General features: G+C 37.5%; 2 protein-coding genes across 2 annotated transcripts; both read right to left on the bottom strand.

Annotated features, from left to right (window-relative positions):
• Positions 1–1,050: 1,050 nt before the first annotated feature.
• Positions 1,051–4,609, bottom strand: LOC145046195 (protein KINASE OF THE OUTER CHLOROPLAST MEMBRANE 1-like). The gene is made up of 5 exons (XM_078994495.1): positions 4,417–4,609; positions 3,420–3,798; positions 3,080–3,183; positions 2,537–3,010; positions 1,051–2,385 (listed from the first exon to the last, which is right to left on the bottom strand). Exons 2-5 carry the CDS (start codon positions 3,783–3,785, stop codon positions 1,407–1,409), a joined length of 1,923 nt encoding a protein of 640 aa, XP_078850621.1. The 5' UTR covers positions 3,786–3,798; positions 4,417–4,609; the 3' UTR covers positions 1,051–1,406.
• A 1,947-nt stretch (positions 4,610–6,556) lies between these two features.
• Positions 6,557–8,944, bottom strand: LOC145046193 (PTI1-like tyrosine-protein kinase At3g15890). Its single transcript, XM_078994493.1, has 4 exons — positions 8,510–8,944; positions 8,001–8,148; positions 7,548–7,810; positions 6,557–7,352 (listed from the first exon to the last, which is right to left on the bottom strand). Exons 1-4 carry the CDS (start codon positions 8,551–8,553, stop codon positions 6,728–6,730), a joined length of 1,080 nt encoding a protein of 359 aa, XP_078850619.1. The 5' UTR covers positions 8,554–8,944; the 3' UTR covers positions 6,557–6,727.
• Between the last annotated feature and the right edge of the window lie 13,804 nt (positions 8,945–22,748).

Below are 22,748 nucleotides of genomic sequence, written 5' to 3'. Positions count from 1 at the left end.
ACCTGACGATTAATTCATGTCTAGACAATTAGTAAAGTTTTCAAAACCGATTAATTTTTAACATCTTCAAGCAGTTATATTTCAATAAAACCAAGTTGAGGGAGTATATTGTTTTGTTAGTGATAATAATTTATTTTTATAATATTAGTCATAATTTTTTTTATTAATAGCGATCTATAGAAAAATCTTAAACTTTTAGAAAAAATTTTAAGAAGTCTTTTTAGAAAAGTTTAGTTATTTTGAGAAAGTCATATAATCTGTCATTTGTTGTTCAAATATAAAAAATGATTTTTTTCGTTAATTTAGACATAATCTTAAATAATCGGTACTTTTCTATTCAAAAAATAATTTTAAGACTTTATTAAAACTTTTCCTAACTTCTGTAGATTTCCTTTTATAATATTACTATATTAGTCAAAAATTTTGTAATTTAACTGATTTACAATTTATAGACCCAACTGGTCGTCGTCTAATCTCTACTCTACTCGTTAGTCGGCCTACAACCTACTAATGACTGTCAAACTACTTTTACAGCCTTGCATATAACTAATACAGAAGCTTAGTGGATACAATATTACATACGTCCAATTCATCCGGTTTTGCTAAACTTAATTAATAAAAGGCTGTATGATATTTTTTCATCGTCATTTTTATAATTTTTATATTATGTTGTGCAACGAGGTTAAAACTGTTATATGGATTCTAAATCTAATAATATTTATTTTGATTTTAGTTTATTGATTTTATTTAATATCATATTACATATTTTTTTAATTTTATAAGTAATACAAATACTTAAAAAACGAAGAAATAGTAGTTTCAAAAAAGTTATTAAAATGGTAACTGATTGAAGAAGTTTCAATTGATAATATTTTGTTTGATAAAACTAGTGGAAATATAATGTAACACAACAAATAAGCTGCATAAGGTCAATGACTAAATATGCTCTAAGCTAGCTTAATGGCCTTACCAAATACTCCACTGAAATAAATTCAAAAAATAAGTTAAGTCATACGTGCCAAATAGTCAAGGAGATATAACTTTAACTCATTTCCAGTAACTTGTTGCATTGTTGCATCCCTCGTCATATTAATCTGGTTTTGCCCGAATACCACTTTTAGAGGATGTTATAGTCTAGGTGAAATAGAAGAATACATTTGATTGGAAATAGAACAGGATCCATATATTTACAATATAAACAACTTTCCATAAATGGCAACATACTATTTGTTTTGTACAAAACATAATTGTTTCAAAAAAGTACTATCATATGGCAAGCAACTAAAACTATTTGTTCACACCAAAGGTCCCTCATGAACAAAACATTCAAGTTGCTTACCTTTTTATAGTAATTTTTTTTAAAAACAATGGTGATTTTGAACATCTCAAATAGTTTTTTTTTACCATCATCTTGCTGCAACAGGAGGTGCACTCCCTTCCCTAGCTAGCATATTCGCCACAGGCGACGGAAGCCACTTCGACTTGCCGCCACTATTCTGCCCATCCTGACCACCACCACCACCACCACCATGAGTCTTCCTGGAACCACCTTTCTTCAATCTACCACCCACACTATGGCCCACAACAAACCCAACCTTCAAAGCCGTAAGCACACCAAACACAATAGTCAACGGCCTCACAGCCCAATGATAATCCTCCACGTGTCCAAACTTGTCACCCAAAGTTGAGCATGTTTCAAAAGAAACATGCTCAACTTCACCCGGATCAGCCAAAAACGTGTCGTTTTCGCCTCTAAAAACAAACCTCCCCGGAAACTTCACAACAAGACACCCGTTGGCAAGTATTTCAGTAATCCTACCTGTCGCCCATATTCCATTCCGTTTATGTAACCACGGAAACCGAGGACTTAACACATTCCCTTTCACTTTCACAAACTGTCCCACGGAATACGGGTCCGCCATTTGGAGTTGCTCACAGTTTCCTTTCCATAGAGTCTCGTGTCCGATAAAACCGACACGTACACTTCCGTCACGATCTATGGAATGTAGAATTCCGATGGATGAGTGATTCCGATTCCGATTCCGATTCTCGTCTGATAAGTGCACCCAGTCTCCGGAGGCTAAGCCGGAAGTGACTCTTTCTAGAGTGGTGATGTTTACTCTTAACGGGTTGTGGATTCCTTGGACACGAACAAGAACAAAACCGTCTCGATCTGTGTCTTTTTCCAAACCGACGATTGTTCCTTCAGCCACCGCCATGTTTTTGCAATTGTTTGGTGTTTTTCGTGATCGGACAATATCGCCCACTTGTAGAAGATCTTTTGTGAGAAACCATGTTGAGTAGAAGCTTCCGGATGTTCTATTCGGTGTCACTTTGTTTCCTACACCAATCCATTCTCCATCGTTGGACACCGTGTCACGTGCGCTGCAAGTTAAATTTTAATCTCTTACAAATTGGCAGTATGGATAAAGTCTGTTTGTTTCTTTTCTGGGATGTAAGGGTAGAATGGTCATTTAGTCTAATTCAGCCACTTTACCCAGAAGGACTCGGTTATTTAAAAAAACAAAAATCTAACCTTTCGAATGCTTGAAGAATATCTCCAATAAGAGGTCTGTTACGAAGATCATACTCGAAACATCCATTAAGAACATTTTCAATAGCAGGAGGGAGACCACTTGGAAGCTGTGGTTTTTCTTTTTTCAACACAACAGAATTATATATCTCGCTAACAGACTTACCAAACCAAGGTTGACCACCAGTCAACATCTCCAAAATGCAGCATCCAAATCCCCAACTATCAGTCTCCACACTTATGGGACCTCTGACATCAGGCTCCCATTGTTCTGGAGCCATGTAGTTAGGGGATCCAAGCCTAAAAGAAACATCAGGGTCAGGCAGTTGGACTCCAAGAAGAAGATATGGGATCCCAAAATCTCCAAGAACAACTTGATCATGTTCATCAAGGAGAAGGTTAGTTGGTTTGATATTTAACACCAAGATTCCTAATGAGTGGACTTCATGGATTCCTTTAGCTAACCCCACACCATACCTGAAAAAAAAGATTAACAATTGATTATCATTTTTGTTACTTTTATGAGCTTAATATAAGAAAAACAACCTCAATACATCATGCAATGGAAGTTTCCCCCCTTTAAGTTTTGCCATTCGATCACCCACTGATCCTTCATAAAACTTCATGGCAATGCATATATGTTGAAAGGCCTGGAAGTAAAACAATCTTGTAAATTAGTTGTATAAATTGCAACAAGAAAATATGATACATGATATATCCTGTTACTTAGGACATGACAGACCATAACAGGTTGTATTGTGTTTGACTGAGACTGGACAAAATTTGCAACTTTTTGTCCTGTCTAACAGTAACTTGCTCTCGATATCTGTGCAAAAGACTTTAATACCCTCCTCATTTTCATCTGTATAGTGATAAAACAAATCACCTTTTGGGATATGATGGAGATACCATGCAACCAACAAACACTTTGCAGTTTACGGATCTTGAGGAATAACTCATCAAACTTAACAAGAAACTTTGGCATGTCTTCCTCTTTTATTGGATGTAACATCTTCATGGCAACTTCATGATACTCATCATAATCATGTCCTGATTGATGGTGGGTGGCTAGCCAGACATCACCAAAAGGTCCATGTCCAATTCTGTGCTTAAGTTTCAACAGTGAAGAGTCAATACGAGGATTTGGTTGACTTGGTGTTGCTACAACTGTTCGAAGATGATCAGGATCCCCTTCATAGAGCATATAATCAAAAGCAGGTGCTGATGCCTCTGTTCCTCCTTGTTCAGCCATTTTACCTTTGAAACTGTGTACACCAAAAAATGGATATTAAGAATAATTTCATCTAGGCTTTCTGTCAATCAGCACATGATTAGACCATTTTGCTAAAACAGTGAAACAAAGTAACCCTATGATGCCCTGTCTATGCAGTAATCTCATAAAATAAAAGTTCAACCCCACTTGGAAGAATCTATGTACTTAATAAAGTAAAGCAAAATCAAAAAGAGGAAAAGAAACCCTAACCCTCTGACAACACTGAAAACAGGTACTACCCAATAAACCATATGAGCTAAGCAATCAAATTCCTTAGAGCTAATTTTAATCCTGAATTTCTGGGGCCAAAACAATCAAATTCCTTAAGAGCTAATTTTCTTTTGAGGTGAATGCAAAATTATGTTAACGATAATTAACTTAATTATTATAATCATTGTAGCAGGCACATATAACATCCTATAACCTAAACAGATTACCGAGTTCAAAATAATAAATCGCCGAAAAAAAGTAAATATAAACTACGAGGAAGATGATACTACTGATATCTGTAACTGTTCATCACCAAAAAAGTGATTCGAGTAGCATAAAGCTTATTTGACAAGAATTACGATGCTCTAGCAAACATTAAACGATCGGAAAACGGACTTACGAGTGGAGAGATGCTGTGGAGAATTTTGTGTTGTTGTTCGGTTGAAGAGTATACGTTTGGGAATAGTGAAAAAGAAGTCGGTTTTTGGGAGCGGCAAAAGAGCAGCAGGAGGTGGGAACACGTTACACAGCTGGTGACGTATCGAAAGAGAGAAGCTCCAAGCCTCCAATAAATCAACAAAGGTAAGAATTATAAGGGGATTTTGAGAAACTATCCAAAATGTCTGATATTATCCAATATATGTCACATTTTTTATTTATTTATTTTTATTTTTATTTTGTAAAAATACCCTTTGTTAACTTTCTTGCCATTTTTTTTTTTCTCTCCAATCCATTTCTTGACTTGAATTGAATTAAAGATTCAAAGAAGTAACTGATAGAATAAATGGTTGAATCTTGTAATTATTCAATTGAAAAATGTCACGGCATCAATCGTTTATATATATGTAAGAAGAAGAAAACAAATCATAAGAGAAAACAAAGACCAACCTACAAGATAAACTATCTAACTAACAAATTAGATGGCGTGGGAAGCTAAGATGTCATTATAAGTATCAATATTCCCCCTAAAGTTGGAGAGTGAGAAATTCCCAAATAATGTAGTCATCTTGGGAGATGTTTAATAAACAAAGTATATATATATATATATATATATATATATATATATATATATATATATATATATATATATATATATATATATATATATATATATATATATATATATATATATATGATGAATTAGTGTAAGAACCAAAAAAAATATAAGAAGTTGTGAACTTATAATCCACTTATTATTTTTCAAAACCAATAGCACAAATATTTTTTAAATGGTGCGTCTAAGTTATATTTAACCTAACAAAATTGACAATTATTTTTATTTATTTTGAAATTTTGATGTATGCAGTGATGATGATAATAATAATAATAATAATAATAATAATAATAATAATAATAATAATAATAATAATAAAATTAGTTAAAATGAAATAAATCATAAAATATAAGATAAGGGCTTGGCAAAAGCTCGTTTCGTGTATGGACAAAAACCGCGGTGGGTTTTCGATTCCACCACCGTGCTATTTTTCTGTTTTAGCTTTTTGATTTAATATATTTATAACTTCATATTCATATTCATATTTAGTCTAATTTTAAAAATCTTCACAAATTCAATCCTTTTTCTTTTTTCTCTTTTTGCACTTTTTGACCAATTTTTATTTTTTTTCACAAATTCCCTCCATATTTTTTTATATACTTCTCCCATTTTTTACTAACTTTGTTTTTAACTTTTTCAAAAGTTATTGTTACAATTTTTATATATTTTTTTATTTTTATATAGCTTTTTTTACAGTTTAAATTTTATGAGTTTTAATGGTCTTTTTATAAATTTTTGTTTGCACATCTTGGTTGTTATTCTTTTTTTAAAATATTCTTCTATTTTTATATGCTGGACTTTATTTTGTAAACAAACACAGGTCCCATTGCAACTCTTGAATTTGCAAGCCCTAGTTCACTTATAAATGAGAAGCTTTTGGCTTTGCTTAATGATTCAAACTAATAAAATAAAAAACAATACACCTATATCAAATGGATAGAACTACGTTAAACTAGTAAAATAATAAAATAATACATTAAACTATTATTTTAATATAGATTGCTCCAAGCTTAGTTTATTAAACTATTATTTTAATATATGAAGGTCTTTTGCATATTTGAAATTGGCGTTCTTTCGGTGTATTTGATCCATTATTGATGTTTGGACTTTTATACCTACTATTCTCAATCCAAACATAAGAATAACAATAATTTAACATTTAATACCTTTCATGGATATTAAAAAGAAAGGAAAATATTTTAAATTCCAAGTTGTCCATAGGTTATCTGTCAAGCTTTACTAATCAGCCCTCGACCCATTATGCTTTTACTCAAGATTTAACCAAATAAAGGTTAGGATCCCTCTCAGACTTGAAAAAAATGATCAAAACAAAGAACAACTAAACACCTTTTTTTTTTTTTTTAAGCAAATACAATAATTCAATCAAAACCACCCCACTCATTTATCTTCATATATGTTTGGAGTCTACACTTACAATTTAAAGATTCTTTTATAAAGAAATCTAGGGAACTCGACGTTTAATGAATGAAAAATAAACTGCATCAAGAACCTTGATTTAACAAATACTAGCATAATAATATTCAGACTCTAATAGGGAAAAAGTAAAAGAAAAACCAAACAACACAATCCACTAGCATCACATGCAAATTACATAAAAATCAAACCCTTTTTACAAACCAAACAACACGATCAACATCTATAATCCCACTTTCTCAATCTCTTGTTTTTGTTCTTTCTCCTCTGAAATAAACTCACTACTATCATCAGCAACAGACACCCCATCATTATAATCAACAAACATTTCATCATTCTCCAAAGCAACAACCTTCTCCTTCACCTCCCCTTTCAACAACTCAACAACCTCAAGAATCGTTGGCCTTTTTTCTGCTTGATTTCTCGCACAAATAAGCCCAACAAGAATCACCCTTTTCATCTCATCTTCCACATAATCCCCATTCAATTTCACATCCGCAATCTCACTAAACTTTTTTTGACACGCCAATGGCAAAGCCCACTCCGTGATCGATCTTCTTCTTGCATTTACTTTTTCAATCGGTTTTTTCCCACTAGCAAGTTCAAGTAAAAGAATTCCAAAACTATAAACATCACAACTTTCGGATGCCTTTCCTAGCATCGCGTATTCCGGTGCTAAGTATCCGAGAGTCCCTTTGACCCGTGTGGTTACATGGGTCGCTCCATCCGGGATTAGTTTTGCAAATCCGAAATCGGCTACTTGCGCTTTGAAATCCGCGTCTAGCAACACGTTGCTTGCTTTAATGTCGCGGTGGATTATGTGTGGGGTCGCATGGTGGTGAAGATATCTGTATGATATGACCAATACACGATACTGTAATTGTTAGATTACAGTTAATCAAACTTTTTCTTTCAAGAAAAAGTTTGATTATTGCCCTGTTTGGCAAAAATAAGCTAGCTTATAAGCTGATTTCCAAACAGGGCCAATTTGTGGGGGTAGTGTGTTGTGGAGAATTTACAGAAAGTGGGTTGGAAAGGCTTACAGGATTCCTTCTGCGGATCCAAGAGCAATATTCATTCGTCGATTCCAATCAAGAAGGCATTCAGAAGAGTGTTGTCCATGAAGATGTGAGAGCAAACTGAGATTAGGCATGTAATCATACACAATCAAACGTTCTTGACCTTCTGCACAATAACCACGTAAACTTAGAAGATTCTTATGTCTAACGCGTGCAAGAATCTCAACCTCAACAGCGAATTCCATCTCTGCTTTGTTGCTATAAACTTTCAATCTCTTCACTGCAATCTGCGGATACACCCAACTGATGTTAGGGTTTGTTTCTATGATTCGACTTAAATGCACAGTGACAGCCATTAATGGGAAGCTAAATCGAATATGCTTCTGATTTACCTTAATCGATCAGAAAGAACGATGTTTGATTTAATTTACTGAGAACGAAAGAATTGATTGTAGAGATTGTGTACTAATTAATTACCTGAGATCCATCCCAAAGTTGGCCCCAATAAACGCTGCCAAATCCACCTTCTCCGAGCTTGTTATCATAATTAAAATTGTTTGTAGCAGAATGCAGTTCCTTCAATGAGAATATTCTCCACGTTGACTGTTTTTTCCTGTTCTGTTTCCTGTAAGATATATGAATACAACTCTATACAATCAGTCGAAGAACCCTAATTTCATTGCAAAGGTCAGAATCAATGAGCAGCAATTCTAGAACATGTATAACAATCATATCGCTAAGCACTTCCTTGGTTTGCTATACTCAACCAAATCCAGATTTGTAAAAGCCAAAATCCCTAAGTGATATTTCCACACATCAAAGGAATAAGCGAGAAGCAGAATTCAAGCAGTTTTTGAGTTTAATCAGCTCAAATAAACGTTAATTCAGAAAAAGTCAATGGCATCGAGACAAAATCGCTTCGAAAACTCCAAGTTTAGACTTTGAATTTATACAATCAATTAAACAGTGATTTAAGTAAAACATACCGATCGAAGACCCTTAGGCAACAAAATCCGGAGGGAAAATCCATAAGCCGACAATCTACAAATGTGTACTCCCTAATTCAACTCCAGTTTATAAGACACAGATTACGAAAATTCAATCAAATCCTTAAGAGTTTCATCGAAAAAACGAGAAGACTTTTACGACCATTCCAGAAGAAGCAACAAAGTTCTGGGTCCTTTGAAGGGGTTCAGTATGTAAAAGAAGCTTTATACTCCATAAAGAAGCTTTACAGGGGAAAACCAACAAGGGGTGAAACGAAAAAGTAAAGGGTGCTATTGGCTATGGAAGAAATCTGACATTGTAGACAGAGAAAGAATGGAGATTTGTGGTGGTGGCAGCCAGTTTTTTAGAACAGGGCTTCGCCATCAACCTTTGTGGACTTCCATGACCTTTTCTGGTAGGGTGGGGACTTGGTATGGGGTGGGCTCCTTTGCCATTTTAAATTTTCAGACTTTTGGTTCTTGTGACAAATTATGACACAAATCGCGGTCTCATTCATCTACTAAACGGTGCATCTAATAGAATTTTTATTTTAGCACTATGGGCTGAATTCGAGCAGTGGCCTGGAACCTCAAATGCCCTACATAAGTCTGACACTGCGGATAACTTCTTCTCCTCAAACTCTAACATAGTGCTCAATTTGTTCGGATCATTTGGATACTGGACTGAATCAGAACAATCTCAATAATTAAGTGATAAGTTGGTGATTTATTGTTGGTTAATAGTTTGAAAGTTTATTTATTTTCTACTCATTCGTTAGAGAATCAAGATTGTCATGGGTCAAGAACTAGAATTAACAAAAATAAAGCGAAAAATGAATAGGGAAAGGGTAAGGCTGCACCGAGTGGCTAACAAAAAAATATCGCACATCACACTTCGCGTTTTGACCTCAACACACATTGGGTTTTGACCTCGGCATGCCAAGCTCGGCAGAGTAACCCGGTGACAGCTAACTAAAAAACAACTAATTTTTTTACCAACTTTAAAAAATCTATATGTTTTTTTTTTCAATCAAAAGTTCAATTTTTTAAATGATCTTTAAACCGATATTAACATCAATCAATTTTTTCTTTTATTTAAACAAACTAATTTATATCATTCGAACATTCTTCTTAATGAAAGATATGAGTCATAGTCTAGGAATAAACATCTCCTCCGCCTTATGAAGTCGTGAGCTCTCATGAAGCTTGCTACATCAAGGAGAGAGAGAGGGTTAACCGGGGGGGGGGGGGGGGGGGGGGGGGTTTAACGGTCTCATGGCCTTTTTTTGTGTTGTTCGGAAAAAAATATTCAATCTACAAATACCAATCACTTCTACAATACACTATACTTTCAATTCTTTTTCTCTACACTGCAACACCTAAACCAAAAATGATCAAATTCAAACACCCATACACACCCACTGACACAAACACACTTAACACAACACCTCGCCAATTCCTAAATTTTGGAAACATCATCGAGAGGGTTCATGAATATGCTACTTCCGCCAAACTCACAATCCCGTAACCATCCCCTTTTCGAACAGTCATTCTAACAAAACTACTTCCAATAACCAAACATTTACCAAACACCAAACCAATTCTAACAATTCCAATAATCATAATTGCAACAACCTCAAACGTAACTTTTCCAACAAACACATTCCCAACCCTAATCTCCCTACAATAATGATGTCGAAAGGGTGTCGAAAACCCAACCACATTCATCAAGAAGGCAACCTAAAGAAAAAGGGAAAAAAAACATTGGAATGAAAATGAGGAAGCGGTGCTCGCAAAAGCTTGGATTGCAATATCTTGTGATGAGATGATGGGAAATGTAACACCTGTTCCAAGTATAAGTTAATTTATAAATGTTCTACTTCTATTTTTTTGGGTGTCCACGGCGTGGTGGAGCTTCACCACGACGTGGCAATATTGTCTTGATCGCGGATTTAAATGACCCGCCACGGTATGGCCATAGGTGTCACAGCGTCGCAGGTGTTTTTGGAGAAAACCATAATTCTTGGGCTTTAGGCCCTATTCAAAGGACATTATGTCTAGGGTTTCGTGATCATTCAACCTACATCACCATCTCAAGCGTATTAAGCCTAACCTTAGCCTCCATTGCAATTTTGAACTTATTTTGGTATTTTTGGTGATCTTTGGAGAGAAGGAAGCCTTTGGTATGGTGGCTACCTTGCAAACATCATATACATCTTATACCATATCTTCTGGAGCTTGGAGAGTGTCCAAGACCCAACCTTTTCCTTACTAAGGTGCTAGATATTTAGATTTTCCCCCTTTTCTTCATGTCTTGATGAGTTTGAGTGGTGAGATCTCATAAAGTTTGCAACTTTATGAATCTCCAGACTATTTGGAGTATTTGGTGCTTTGTATCTGAACTAGGAATGAGTTTTGGTGTCATTCATGGAATATTAATCATTAACCCTTTTTTTTTACCTAATAGGAGTTCATGACATGCATTGGACATGCATGCCTAAACGCACAAATTTTTATGTTTGTAATGGTGCTAGGAACCCTTCTAGAAGTGTTAGACAAGAGACCTTCAAGATTAAGTGCTTATTGATTAAGCCATGTTGTGTTTTTTCTTTTTTGGAATTAGGAGTTAAGATATTTATCTATTGGAGAGTATTAAGGGATAAAGTTAAAAACTTTATCCATTTAGATTATAGAATGGATCTGATCTGAGCTTTGGAGCCCTTAGAATTGAAGAAAATGACTAAACCCATTAAGCTTTTAGGAATCTAGTACCCACGGTATGGCCTTAGGTCGCCACGACTGGGTAAGAGTCGCCTGTTTTGTCGTTTCACTGCCATGACGTGGCCAAGGATGGATATAACGTGGCGACCAGCTAAAGGTTGACCCTTGACTATTGACTGTGACCAAGTTTGACTTTAGGTTATTTGGGGTATTTTGAATAGTAGATTGAGGCTTGGTCCCTGTATGTTGTATAGGTGACCTGTAGCGCCAGTGGTTGGAGCAGTGATTAGTTCAGTTATCGTTTAGACTGTGAACTGAGTTTTCCTCAATGTACTCATGGGTCATAGGTACCAATGTCGATCCACTAGGTTATGTATCATGCTATATAGGATGATGCTATACTTGTTATATGTTAGACTGGTAGATCTGTATGGTTACCTGTACTTGCTAGTTATATGTTAGACTGGTAGATCTATATGATTACTTGTATTTACCGATGATATGTTCGGCTAATATATCTGTATGATTACCTGCACTTGTTGGCTATTGGTTATAGTTGTATATGTCGACATGTTATTATGTTGTGGGGTTGAAGCGGTCCTGCTTTATGATGACGGCTAAGATACATGGGTGGTCCAGTTGATATTGTAGGCCCAAATGAGTGGTCTAACTTATGTTGTAGGCTTGGGAGCGGTCCAACTAGTAGCTGAAGGCTCGGTGGCGATCCAACCTAGTGTTGTATGCCTGGTTGCATGGTGTATTGTATTAAAGTTGTTTTGTGTGGTACTTTGGGGGATAAGATTTGACTTACAACTTGATTTTATGGTTCAGGTATATCAAAGGGCAGTGGCAAGGCGAAGGCGTGATTGTGCACATCATCCTGAATGTTTATTTGACTTATGATTCTGGGATACTTTGATTTATACTTATGGTTTTGGAAACTATGTTTTGTATTAATTATGGATTTTAAGATGGTTTTAAAAATGAAAATTTTGTCATGATTTTTGGGATGTTACAGGAAACACCTAAATCAGTACAAATTTTGAAACCACGTTCTAGTGCAACATCCAAAAAATACCAAGTAAAAAAATTCCCTTTTTAATCTATCAAACCATTCATTCATTTGTTCTAAAAGATAATAAAAGTGATAGTATTCTCAAAACATCAGAGTAAAAGTCAAAAATATTCAATGCAGAATAAACTTTGGGGGATACAGTGCGATCATGTCGGGCCCGTCGCTTTAGAAACACTTAAAAAATGTTTAAACCACAAACCGATAAATGGTCCCAGTCCAAACATGTAAATGGGCCCATCCAACATATAATAAGTGGACCTAGTCCAATATATAACAATTTGGCCCAACCCAATAATAAATAGGTCCAAGCCAACATATAATAAATAGGCCATCCCAATAATAAATAGGCCCATCCTAATATACAATAAATAGGTTGGACCCAATAATAAATGGGCCCAACCCAACATACAATAAATGGTCCTAGCCTAACATATACATGCAAGAGTCACAAAGGCAACTACCATCCTATAATATAGTGAGAAGACTCAACTAACTCATGAGATCATCTAAACCACAATTTAATGCCCCACAACAGATGCTATAACACTCTTATCAAAACATACAAAGTCCAACCATAGTCTACACATTAAATCTAGAAATCTTGACAAAAATGTCAACCCAGGTTAACAAGTCAATGGTCAAAGGTCAACCTTCAAAGTCATCAGCCCAAAAATCACCTCAAAGAATCGACATGTCGTGGCCTTCTATTGGTCACATAGTGCCAAGAAAAAACGGTCGAGTTCCTCCCCATTCGCTACATCGTGGCGGCCAAGATGCTATGTCTTGGAAACTTGGTTTCAGGAACTTAATGTACTAAGCTGTTTTCCAATATTCTAAGAGCTCCAAATCTCAGATCTGGTACACCCCAAGGTCTTAATGATAATGTTTCCAACTTTATCCTTTAAGTCATCAAAAAAAGCAAAAACTTCCAATCCTAATTCCCTAATGACATCTTAAGACATGAGCTCATCCTTTAAGCTCTTAATTCATAAAGCCACCCAATCAAACTTTCCAGAAGACTTTTATAATCCATAAGCATCATAAAGGTCAGTGCTTTACAGACATGCATGTCTGTTGTAACGCCTGATTCCTAGTACATATTTTAAATAAGAATTATGCATTTTTATACCGGGAGTCGACGAGTTGGAGGCCCCAAACTCATCGAGTAAGGGTGAATCTTGGTCACGGGTGGAAGAGTCTAATCGGCGAGTCGGAAGCCCTGACTCGATGAGTAGATCTGTCTGAATGAAACCCTAAATATTTTAGGGTTTGCACCCTATTTAAACACCTTATATGGCCTCCACTCCAACCTCCATCACCTCCAAACCCTGTTTACAAAACCCTAATCGACTTTTGAGTGTTCTTGAGCTATTTTGTGCCATTTTTGTGATTTGAAGCTTGGGGATGGAAGGAAAGGTTTGGAGATTCAAGAAGAAAACAGTGGATCCAGAGCTTGGGTTCCATCACCTAGATCTTCTTTAGGGCTTGTATATTTTCATTTTTGGGCCATTTCTAAGTCACTTTTGGGATATGAGTGCATGTTAGAGTGATGAATTTAGATTTAGGAACATTTGAGCTCAGGAAGCTTAAAGTTGCCACCATTATTGAGTTATGGCCCTATCCCATGCATTAGAACTCCTTTATGGCTTAGTTTTGGTGTTTTAGCTTCATAATGCCCATGCATGCACGTAAAGCTTGTAACTTTACGTGTTATATTGATCCTGGGAGGTCAGATCTATGATTTGGATACAATAAGCCCGACTGAAATCAACTAGATAGACTTGGACTTTGGGGGACTCGACGAGTCATTCATAGGGCTCGACGAGTTGGGTTGTAGTTCCTCAACCTTTTCTATTTATGAACAATCTGGTTGAGTCTAGAAGAGGACTGAGCAAGATGGACATGATTATGGACTCGAAATCCGAAGAACTTGACAAGTTCAAGGATGAACTAGGCGAGTTGAAAGCAAATGTCCCGACTGTGATGAAGAAGAAATCAACGAATTCAAGGAAGAAATCAGCAAGTCAAGGGCTAAATATCCCAAATTATATGAAGTAGGACTCGACGAGCTCAAGGATGAACTCGGCGAGTCATGAAAAAAAGGTCCTGACTATGTAGGAGGAACTCGACGAGTTCTTGAAAGACTCGATGAGTAGGATCGAAATTCTAGAATTTTGTGGAATATGGAACTCGACGAGTTGGTGGACCAACTCGGCGAGTTGAGTCAACCAGATGTTGACTTTGACCAGGGTGTTGACCTTGACTTAGACTTTCACCCGAGTTGACCCTTGAAAGGGTTATGAGTATGAAAGGATAAATAAGGAAGATTGTTATATGTAGGAGCTTGAAAGGAGTTGATCCCAACACGGTATAGAGGTGACTTACCTTCCAGTAGAAGTGGTTCTAAGGCCACAATGCCGACCCACTAGTAGGAGTGATTGTAGATGATTGTCTTCGTGATAATTGTCTGGTTTTCCACTATCTGTTATGTTTTATATGCTAGTATGATATGATGTTATGTGATAGTGGTAGTAGGGGGAATAGTCCCCATATCCGATCGATAGGGCCAAGGGGTAGGTCGGGCACCTCGATATGCCTGAAAGTAAGATTATGTTATGTTTTTATGTGGTAGTAGTAGGGGTGAAATAGTCACCATAACCGGTTGAGATAAACCGTAGGGTTAGGTCGAACACCCCAGTATGTTTGATAGGGGTAGGTTGGGCACCTCGGTATGCCTAGCAGGGGTAGATTCAGCACCCCGGTATGCTCAACAGGGTAGGTCGGACACCCAAATATGCCTGACAGTATGTTTATATTATGGTATGTGGTATGATTGGGGAACTCACTAAGCTTTGTGCTTACAATTTTCAGTTTTGTTTTCAGGTACCTATTCATTGAAGGGGAAGGAGCCGACACAGTAGCACACATCACACATACATGATTTCCGCATTATGAGATTCTTAGGATTGTACTCTAACATTGTTACTATTTTATGATATGGTTGAGATTAGTGATCTATGGTTTTTATGAAATGAGATAATTTGATGATGTTTTTCTATAAATTGTTTTATGAATCGTTATATCAAAAATGAAATTTTTGGTCTTGAAAATTGGGATGTTACAAGTTGGTATCAGAGCCTTGGTTTGAGGGATTCAGACACACTTTCGAGAGTGTCTGAACTCAAATCAAGGGCTTGAAAGATTTTCACACAAAAATATTTTTTCCAAAAGTTAAAGTTAAGAGTTTTGAGAAAGAACAAGGTGTGTGATGCGTGCAACCGGACGAGCTCAAGTAAGTTTTCCCCAATATACCCATACATTTTACGTTATGATATGATATGATTATGAGAACTACATGCTAGATTAGGGATAAGGATCTAGGAAGGATGCCTTTCATGCCTATTGTATGTGTATGAGAACTGCATGCTAGATTAGGGCTAAGGATCTAGGAAGATGCCAAATATGCCTGTTGTATGTGCTTATTGAGCTGCATGATAGTACTGACTAGTTAGTGATATGATAGCCTAGATAGGATATGCTTGGTTTGGGTTACTCGATGCCCGAATAATGCTTGCTTTGTGCTTTAGGAGTTCTAGTTAGCTTTAACTAATTAGTAAACGAATGCGTTAAGTTATATATTTCGAGGACTAAATAATTTCAGAAAGTTAGGTCTAGCCTTATTTTGTAGCTCTTGTTTGAGTCCGATCGTTGTAGGGTAGGACCTCTCTTTCAAAGAATTATCTAGTCTTAGTAATATATAATGGTATTCGCAATCTAGTTAGGTAAAGGTAGCAGGGATTCCTTATGCAGTTGATGGCAGAGAGTGGGTTGGAGGAGTTACCCTAGGGTGAGCCTAGGATGAGATTAGCACAGAGTGAAACAGTATTAGGAGGGACTTGGTGAAGTCGAAGCAATACTTGAGGAAAGTATGGATAGATGTGGAAGGTAGTATGGGCCCGTAATACTGACAGAAGAGGATCCGTACTCAAGTCAAGGAGGGACGAGATAGAACAGGGAACTTGTAGAGTGTGTGAGATCTCTCAAGGTATGTATGACCCTGACAATTATATGTTTTATTTCAAAATGGTGGTGACACATCACAGAGCAGGAGGTTCAGGATATGGGACATTATCAATTTCAGGTTCGGGGGCAGATCTCGAGCCAATTGATGATGAACTACGCGAGTTCATCGCGTCTGAGATCACGAGAGGCATCCTTGAGGCGACCCCAATGATTTTCAGGTCGATCAAGGGAGGGATTATCGAGTTGAAGGAGGATCGCCTCAGGGCGTTCAGTAGTGGCATGGAATATTGCCAGGAAGGGACACACATACTCTCCTTCAAAGGACTTCAGGGGATATGGTGCGCCAGACTTCCACGGGGTGAAGGACCCCAGTGTTGCCATGAGATGCATTACAGACTTTGAGTCTGCACAGTTGACGAACTACTGCCTGGAGGGGTCGAAGGTCCGGTATTCTGCAGGTTGTTGAGAGACAGAGCAAGAGATTGGTGGGAGTCAGTCGGTGATTCACTAGGAGCCCCAACCATTGAGGCTATGACTTGGTCAGATTTTATGGCCAGGTTTAGGGCCGAGTTTGCGCCGACTGTGGAGCTTCAGTAATTGGCTAGAGAGTTTTTGGATATAAGGCAGACGACCGAGTCGGTGGTGGAGATTACCGCCAAGTTCAGGGAGAGGGCCTTATTGGTGCCTAAGTACACAGGGGATGAGGAGATGCGGAAGACCCGCTACCACGAGATGTTGAGAGCTGACATTCGGAAATATGTCAGCTACTTGGCCTATACAACATTGGATGATATGATTGCCAAGAAAAGAGAGAAGGGGATTGATATAGAGCATATTTGGAAGAGGAAGTTGGAGGTTGGACAAGTGACTCGGGTTTCGGGGAAGAAACCCAAGGGATTCGACTTTAGGTCGAAGGGCCATCAGGGCCAGAGCCGCTGTGGGAAGTGCAACAAGACACACGAGGGGGTTTGTAGACTAGGGTCATCGGGCTGCTATAAGTACGACAAGACAAGGCACTTTGGCAAGGATTGTACTACCCTTACCCCCACCTTTCAGACATCAGACCTGATTTGCTTCCATTATAATCAGAAGGGCCATAAGTTTTGTGTTTACAATTTTCATTTTTGTTTTCAGGTACATCTTCATCGAAGGGGAAGGAGCCGACACGGTAGCAGTGCATCACACATACATATGATTTCTGCATTATGAGATTCTTGGGATTGTACTCTGACATTGTTACTATTTTATGATATGGAACATATAACTTCAAATGGACCTCTAGGATCCATAAAGTTGCCAACTTTAGGGAATCCATTCCTTTAAACTCTCACAATATAAAGAAAAGGTACAAGAACCCTAGATCTAAAAGCACAAACTAGAAAGCTTGAGACTTGAATACTCACAAGGGTCAAAAACATGCTCAGATAGTGATGATGAAGTTTTCTTGCCACGTTAATGCACCAAAACACCTTCTTCTTTTTTCTTCTTCAAGGCACCAAGAATAGGAAAATGAACCAAATATCTCTAAGGGAGGATAGGGTTTGAGGTAGAGGGTTGGAGGATGAAGATAATGCCCTAATCCTCTGGAAATGTTGCTTAAATATGGGAGGAAACCCTAAAATTACAGGCTTGGGCCAGCACAGTTGCCACATCGTGCCTAACCTACTGCCACATAGTGGAACTCATCAAAAATACGTGTTTTCGTTTAATCCATGCCACGTCGTAGGCATCCTTGCACCACGTCGTGGCATGGAATTTTTCCTAAAACCCTATATTTGATAACTGATAAATTGTAAGCTAAACTAATTTGGAACATGGTTATTACAACTCTCCGCCACTTAAATTAGATTTTTTGCTCGAAATCATTCCTTACAACTTACTGTGTCACACCAGACAACCCTGCTAGAACTTCCTGAATTCCGATTAAGATTGAGAAGTCCTCTCATATTAACGAACTCGTTTCGACACTGCTATCAAAGCCCAAATATTAGCATATATTACATAACCTGATGAAGAACGAACCTTAATGCTCCACCCTTGACCAACAAATGAAGGTCGGACTTCCCTGTATGAAAACTAAAAAGCCTATACTATGTCTAAGTTCGACCATGCTATACCACATCCATAATAACCCCAACCGAAAAAATCCCTCTAAACCTGAATTATCACATTGATAACTAGACAACAAATACCTTGACCATTTACTGATGCCAATAACCTTGATCCTTAACACAAAGGCGACTCACACCACAAGTCTTAACCATTGGTGCCAAACAAATACATAAATCACATCTTGATAATTAAAAATTCGCATATTTGACCTATATGATATCCCCTGATTCCACATTGACCTTCTAATAAACTGGGAAGCAGAATCCTTACCTATTTGTTGAGGCTGAAAATCTCAAGCACTGTCACACAATAAGACTTTACCCAAGAGTCTAACTGATAAAGGCTACCCTAGCCTATCTGCCACATGGATCCAAGTCGCTGATCACTGAGCTTCCCTACTCCAAACTTAATCTAACTCCCCAACCATGTCAGAATGAATTGGGTCCCACCCTTATGAGTCATACACTTCCTGATTCATGACATATCATGAGACCATTTAATCCGCTTGAATGTTAAGATTACAAAACACCTTGATCTTGACACCATTCCAACACCGACTGGGTATTTACCACCAATGCAACGAACCACTTGCTACGTGGCAACACTCATGCAAACATGCATCAACCACGCCCTGAGTTAATAAATCAACAACAAGTCTTACCCTATTGACGATGGTAATAAGTTCAACGAGCTAACCAACCCTTAAAGTAACATCCAACTAGAGCAGAACAAGCGACTCTAAACTCTCTTTTTGTTGCCCTAGAATGGAAAATAGAATATAACAAGATCTTTACCTAGAAGCTTTTGATGTGAGGACTACACACACATCCTTGAAAGCATAAATCTAGTAGCAACTCACCTTGCAATCGCGTTCTGACCAATCCCTTATAGGTCTCAACTATGAAAGATATAAACCATCACAAATTCCAAGAATCCAATGAACTTACACTATAATTTCCTTTTACATTGTGCTGAAACCATCCAACCCAATCTGGCTACTAATCATCTCAAGTAGAACACTCAGTTCACTCCCACCTAGGGGTCATACTAACAATGACTGTTGCATGCCATGTCAACACCTACAACTGGCTCAACGAGATACCCTTCATCCTGATTCTCGGTATGCAAAATGGCATATGAAAACCCCCCAATAAAGACAACTAGAAAATCATAAAGAAAGTTTGATTATTAGGTGGAGAATTAACTAAAATAAACATAGCGTCATACATGCACAATAATATAGGAAAAAATAATAAAAACATGAAGGAATACATACCCATGAGGTCTTGAGGTCTTGACTCTACCTCCTGAAAAATCGTGAATAATAGGGTATAAGCCACCCCAATCGACAAACATGGGCAATTTTCCCTACTGTGACCAGGCTGATGACAAAGATGGCATAATTCTACCTCGAGCGTGAAATATTGGTGAACATGCCCCTTCCATCCACACCTGCCACATTTGAACTTGCAGCGTACAAGCTCGTGGGTTCCTCTACCCTTAGCAGAAATGTTGTTGTCCCCCTGGCCTCCAATACTAGGCATGGAAACATTAAGCTTCTTAGATGTTGTTAGTAGAGTTAGTTCATCAATTTGCTTCCTCTATCTTAGTTGTGTCTCCAAACCAAGCTTCGGTTCCTGAGTTACCTCGACAATCCTATCAGTTTCCTGAACGACTGAAATCTGTTCCACGAACTTGGCGACCTACCTGTCAGTGATATGCCCAATAATTCTAGGCAATTCCTCTTGTAAGGTTTGTGAAACCTGAGTAGAAATCTAATCACTAGCTTGATCCCTCTGAAGGTAGCATGCACATCCCACCTTTGATCCCTCATAGTAGGAACTAGTCTGCTAGGCACTCACCATGTCAAGAATCCATCGCCTACTATAAATAGGGTCCTTCTCCCCAAAGAATTATGGGGCTCTGCAAGCCTTGAACTCCCAAAAAGAGAGCGTTCAATCCCCGATATGACTAGTCGCAATCTCTGAATGGAAAGCCCCAAGCCGCTCATCTAGAAAATCCATGATTCCCTCGTTGCGGGTACCAAACATCACAGGAGTCACATCCAAAATACTACGAGTGTTCTCAGACATAACAAACTCATGTATCCCCTTATGAATTGACTTAGCACTAGAGCTTGAACCTGGACCAAAACCTCCTCCATGAGTGCTCATCACCATACTGAAAAGCAACCACACAAAAGATCATAACATACCCAAGAATTCCTCATCCTACAGGCTTCCTAGAATCTACGTGACTTTCCTTGATTTGAGTACGAATCTTGTTCTTTCAATAGCACAGGCCCAATACTACCTTCCACACCTATCCATACTTTCCTTAAGAATCATCGTGGATCCTTTAAGTCACCTTCTCAACCTGGTATTTCCAAAACCCGCTAAACAACTCCCCATTCCCACTAAATCACTTTCTAGACTCTCATAGGATCCCTGCCTCACTATGCCATCAGCTGTTGAAGAAATCCAACTAATATATGTTAACTACTTCATGAATACCATTATATGAAACAACACTTAAATAACCTTTCGAATAAAATACCCAACCGTACAACGGTTAGACTCAAACGAGAGATGTGCAATAGGGCCTAGTCAATCATTATAGAGTTATTTAACCTTCACAACATGTAACTTAACATATTCATTTAATAGTTAATTCACAACAACATGAATCCTAAAAAGCACAAAACAAGCAACATTCAAGTAGTAACACTCTATAGGACACAAAACAATCAAAGGATATCCTTAACTCACTTGCAGATACATTGCTAGGAACTTCCACTAACATTGTCAGTTGCCTTATGCATGCAAATTATATAAAATACATGAACAAATAGATTTTCGAATAAATGATTCTATCTTAATTTCACAATCAGACAAGGAATAAGAAATAAGGGTAAATCAATCATTCTATGGCTATATGATCCTAACCGTATACAATTTTTAAACATACACTTAACAATCAATTTCACTAATGTAGATTCCAAATAAGACATAGCCTCCAATTCCTTCTAGGCTAGAAGGCATCATGAATCAGACCATTTTATCATGCAATTCATGAATGTATCCTTATCCTTATCCTAGCATGCAAACATTCCATAACATATAACATATCAACATGTGTGGGTATTCTGGGAATAACTTACATGAGCTCGGCTGATTGCACGCATCACACCTCCTTATTTGTAAAAAAAAAATTTAGATTTGTTTTTCTTTCAAAAAGATTACCAACCCCTCAGTTTGATTTCATACACACTCAAGAGTGTGCTCGAATCCCTCAAACCGAGGCTCTGATACCAACTTGTAACGTCCCAAAAATACCAAGTAAAAATTTCATTTTGAATCAATCAAATCATTCATTCATTTATTCCAAAGGATAATATAAGTAATAGTATTCTCAAAACATCAGAGTAAAAATAAAAAATATCCAATTTAGAATAAACTCTGGGGGATGCAATGTGGTCACACTGGGCTCGTCCCTTTGGAAACACTTGAAAAAATGTTTGAACGACAAACCATAAGCACAAAGCTTTGTGAGTGCCCCAAAATACCACTAAGCAATAAATGATCCCAACCCAAACATGCAAATGGTCTCGACCCCACATATAACAAATAGGCCCAAGCTAATAATAAATGGGCCCAAAAAAATAATAAATAGACCCAACCCAACATGAAATAAATGGGCCCAACACAAATACAATAAATGGGCCTATACCAACATACAATAAGTATGCTTAGCCCAACATATACATGCAAGAGTCACAAAGACAACTAGCATTCTATAGTTTAGTGAGAATACTCACCTGACTCACGAGATCAGCTAAACCACTGTTTAATGCTCCACAACATATACTACATCACTCCTATCAAAACATACAAGGTCTAAGCTTAGCCTACACACTAAATCTAGTAATCTTGACCAAAAAGTCAACCCATGTCAACAAGTCAACGGTCAAACATCAACCCTCAAAGCCAACAACCCAAAAATCACCTCAGCAAATCGCCACATCGTGGCCTTCCATTGGCCACGTCATGGTAGTGCAAAGACAAAACAGTCGAGTTCTTTCCCAGTCGCCAAATCGTGGCGGCTAAGATGCCATGTCGTGGGAATTTAGTTTGATCAACTTAACGCATTAAGTTGTTTTCTAACTATTCCAAGAGCTCCAAAGCTCAGGTCTAGTTCACCTTAAGGTCTTAATGGATAAATTTTCCAAATTTATCCTTTAATTCATCCCAATAAGCCAAAACTTCTAACCGAAAGTCGTTAATGACATCTTAAGATATGAGTTCATCC

Source organism: Lactuca saligna, chromosome 5 (genome assembly GCF_052625555.1).
Source record: "Lactuca saligna cultivar CGN05327 chromosome 5, ASM5262555v1, whole genome shotgun sequence".
Taxonomy (NCBI): Eukaryota; Viridiplantae; Streptophyta; class Magnoliopsida; order Asterales; family Asteraceae; genus Lactuca; species Lactuca saligna.
This window is presented reverse-complemented; position numbering and strand designations above follow the sequence as displayed.

What these genes read in the sequence shown, in the direction of transcription:
- LOC145046195 (XM_078994495.1), bottom strand. Translation starts at nt 3,785, where the DNA reads ATGGCTGAACAAGGAGGAACAGAGGCATCAGCACCTGCTTTTGATTAT. An exon ending in TCTCCATCATATCCCAAAAG is followed by an intron (nt 3,184 to 3,419) that starts GTGATTTGTTTT and finishes TTTTACTTCCAG; the next exon opens with GCCTTTCAACATATATGCAT. An exon ending in ATTCTTCAAGCATTCGAAAG is followed by an intron (nt 2,386 to 2,536) that starts GTTAGATTTTTG and finishes TTTAACTTGCAG; the next exon opens with CGCACGTGACACGGTGTCCA.
- LOC145046193 (XM_078994493.1), bottom strand. Translation starts at nt 8,553, where the DNA reads ATGGATTTTCCCTCCGGATTTTGTTGCCTAAGGGTCTTCGATCG. An exon ending in TGCCTAAGGGTCTTCGATCG is followed by an intron (nt 8,149 to 8,509) that starts GTATGTTTTACT and finishes TATATCTTACAG; the next exon opens with GAAACAGAACAGGAAAAAAC. An exon ending in GGATCCGCAGAAGGAATCCT is followed by an intron (nt 7,353 to 7,547) that starts GTAAGCCTTTCC and finishes CATATCATACAG; the next exon opens with ATATCTTCACCACCATGCGA.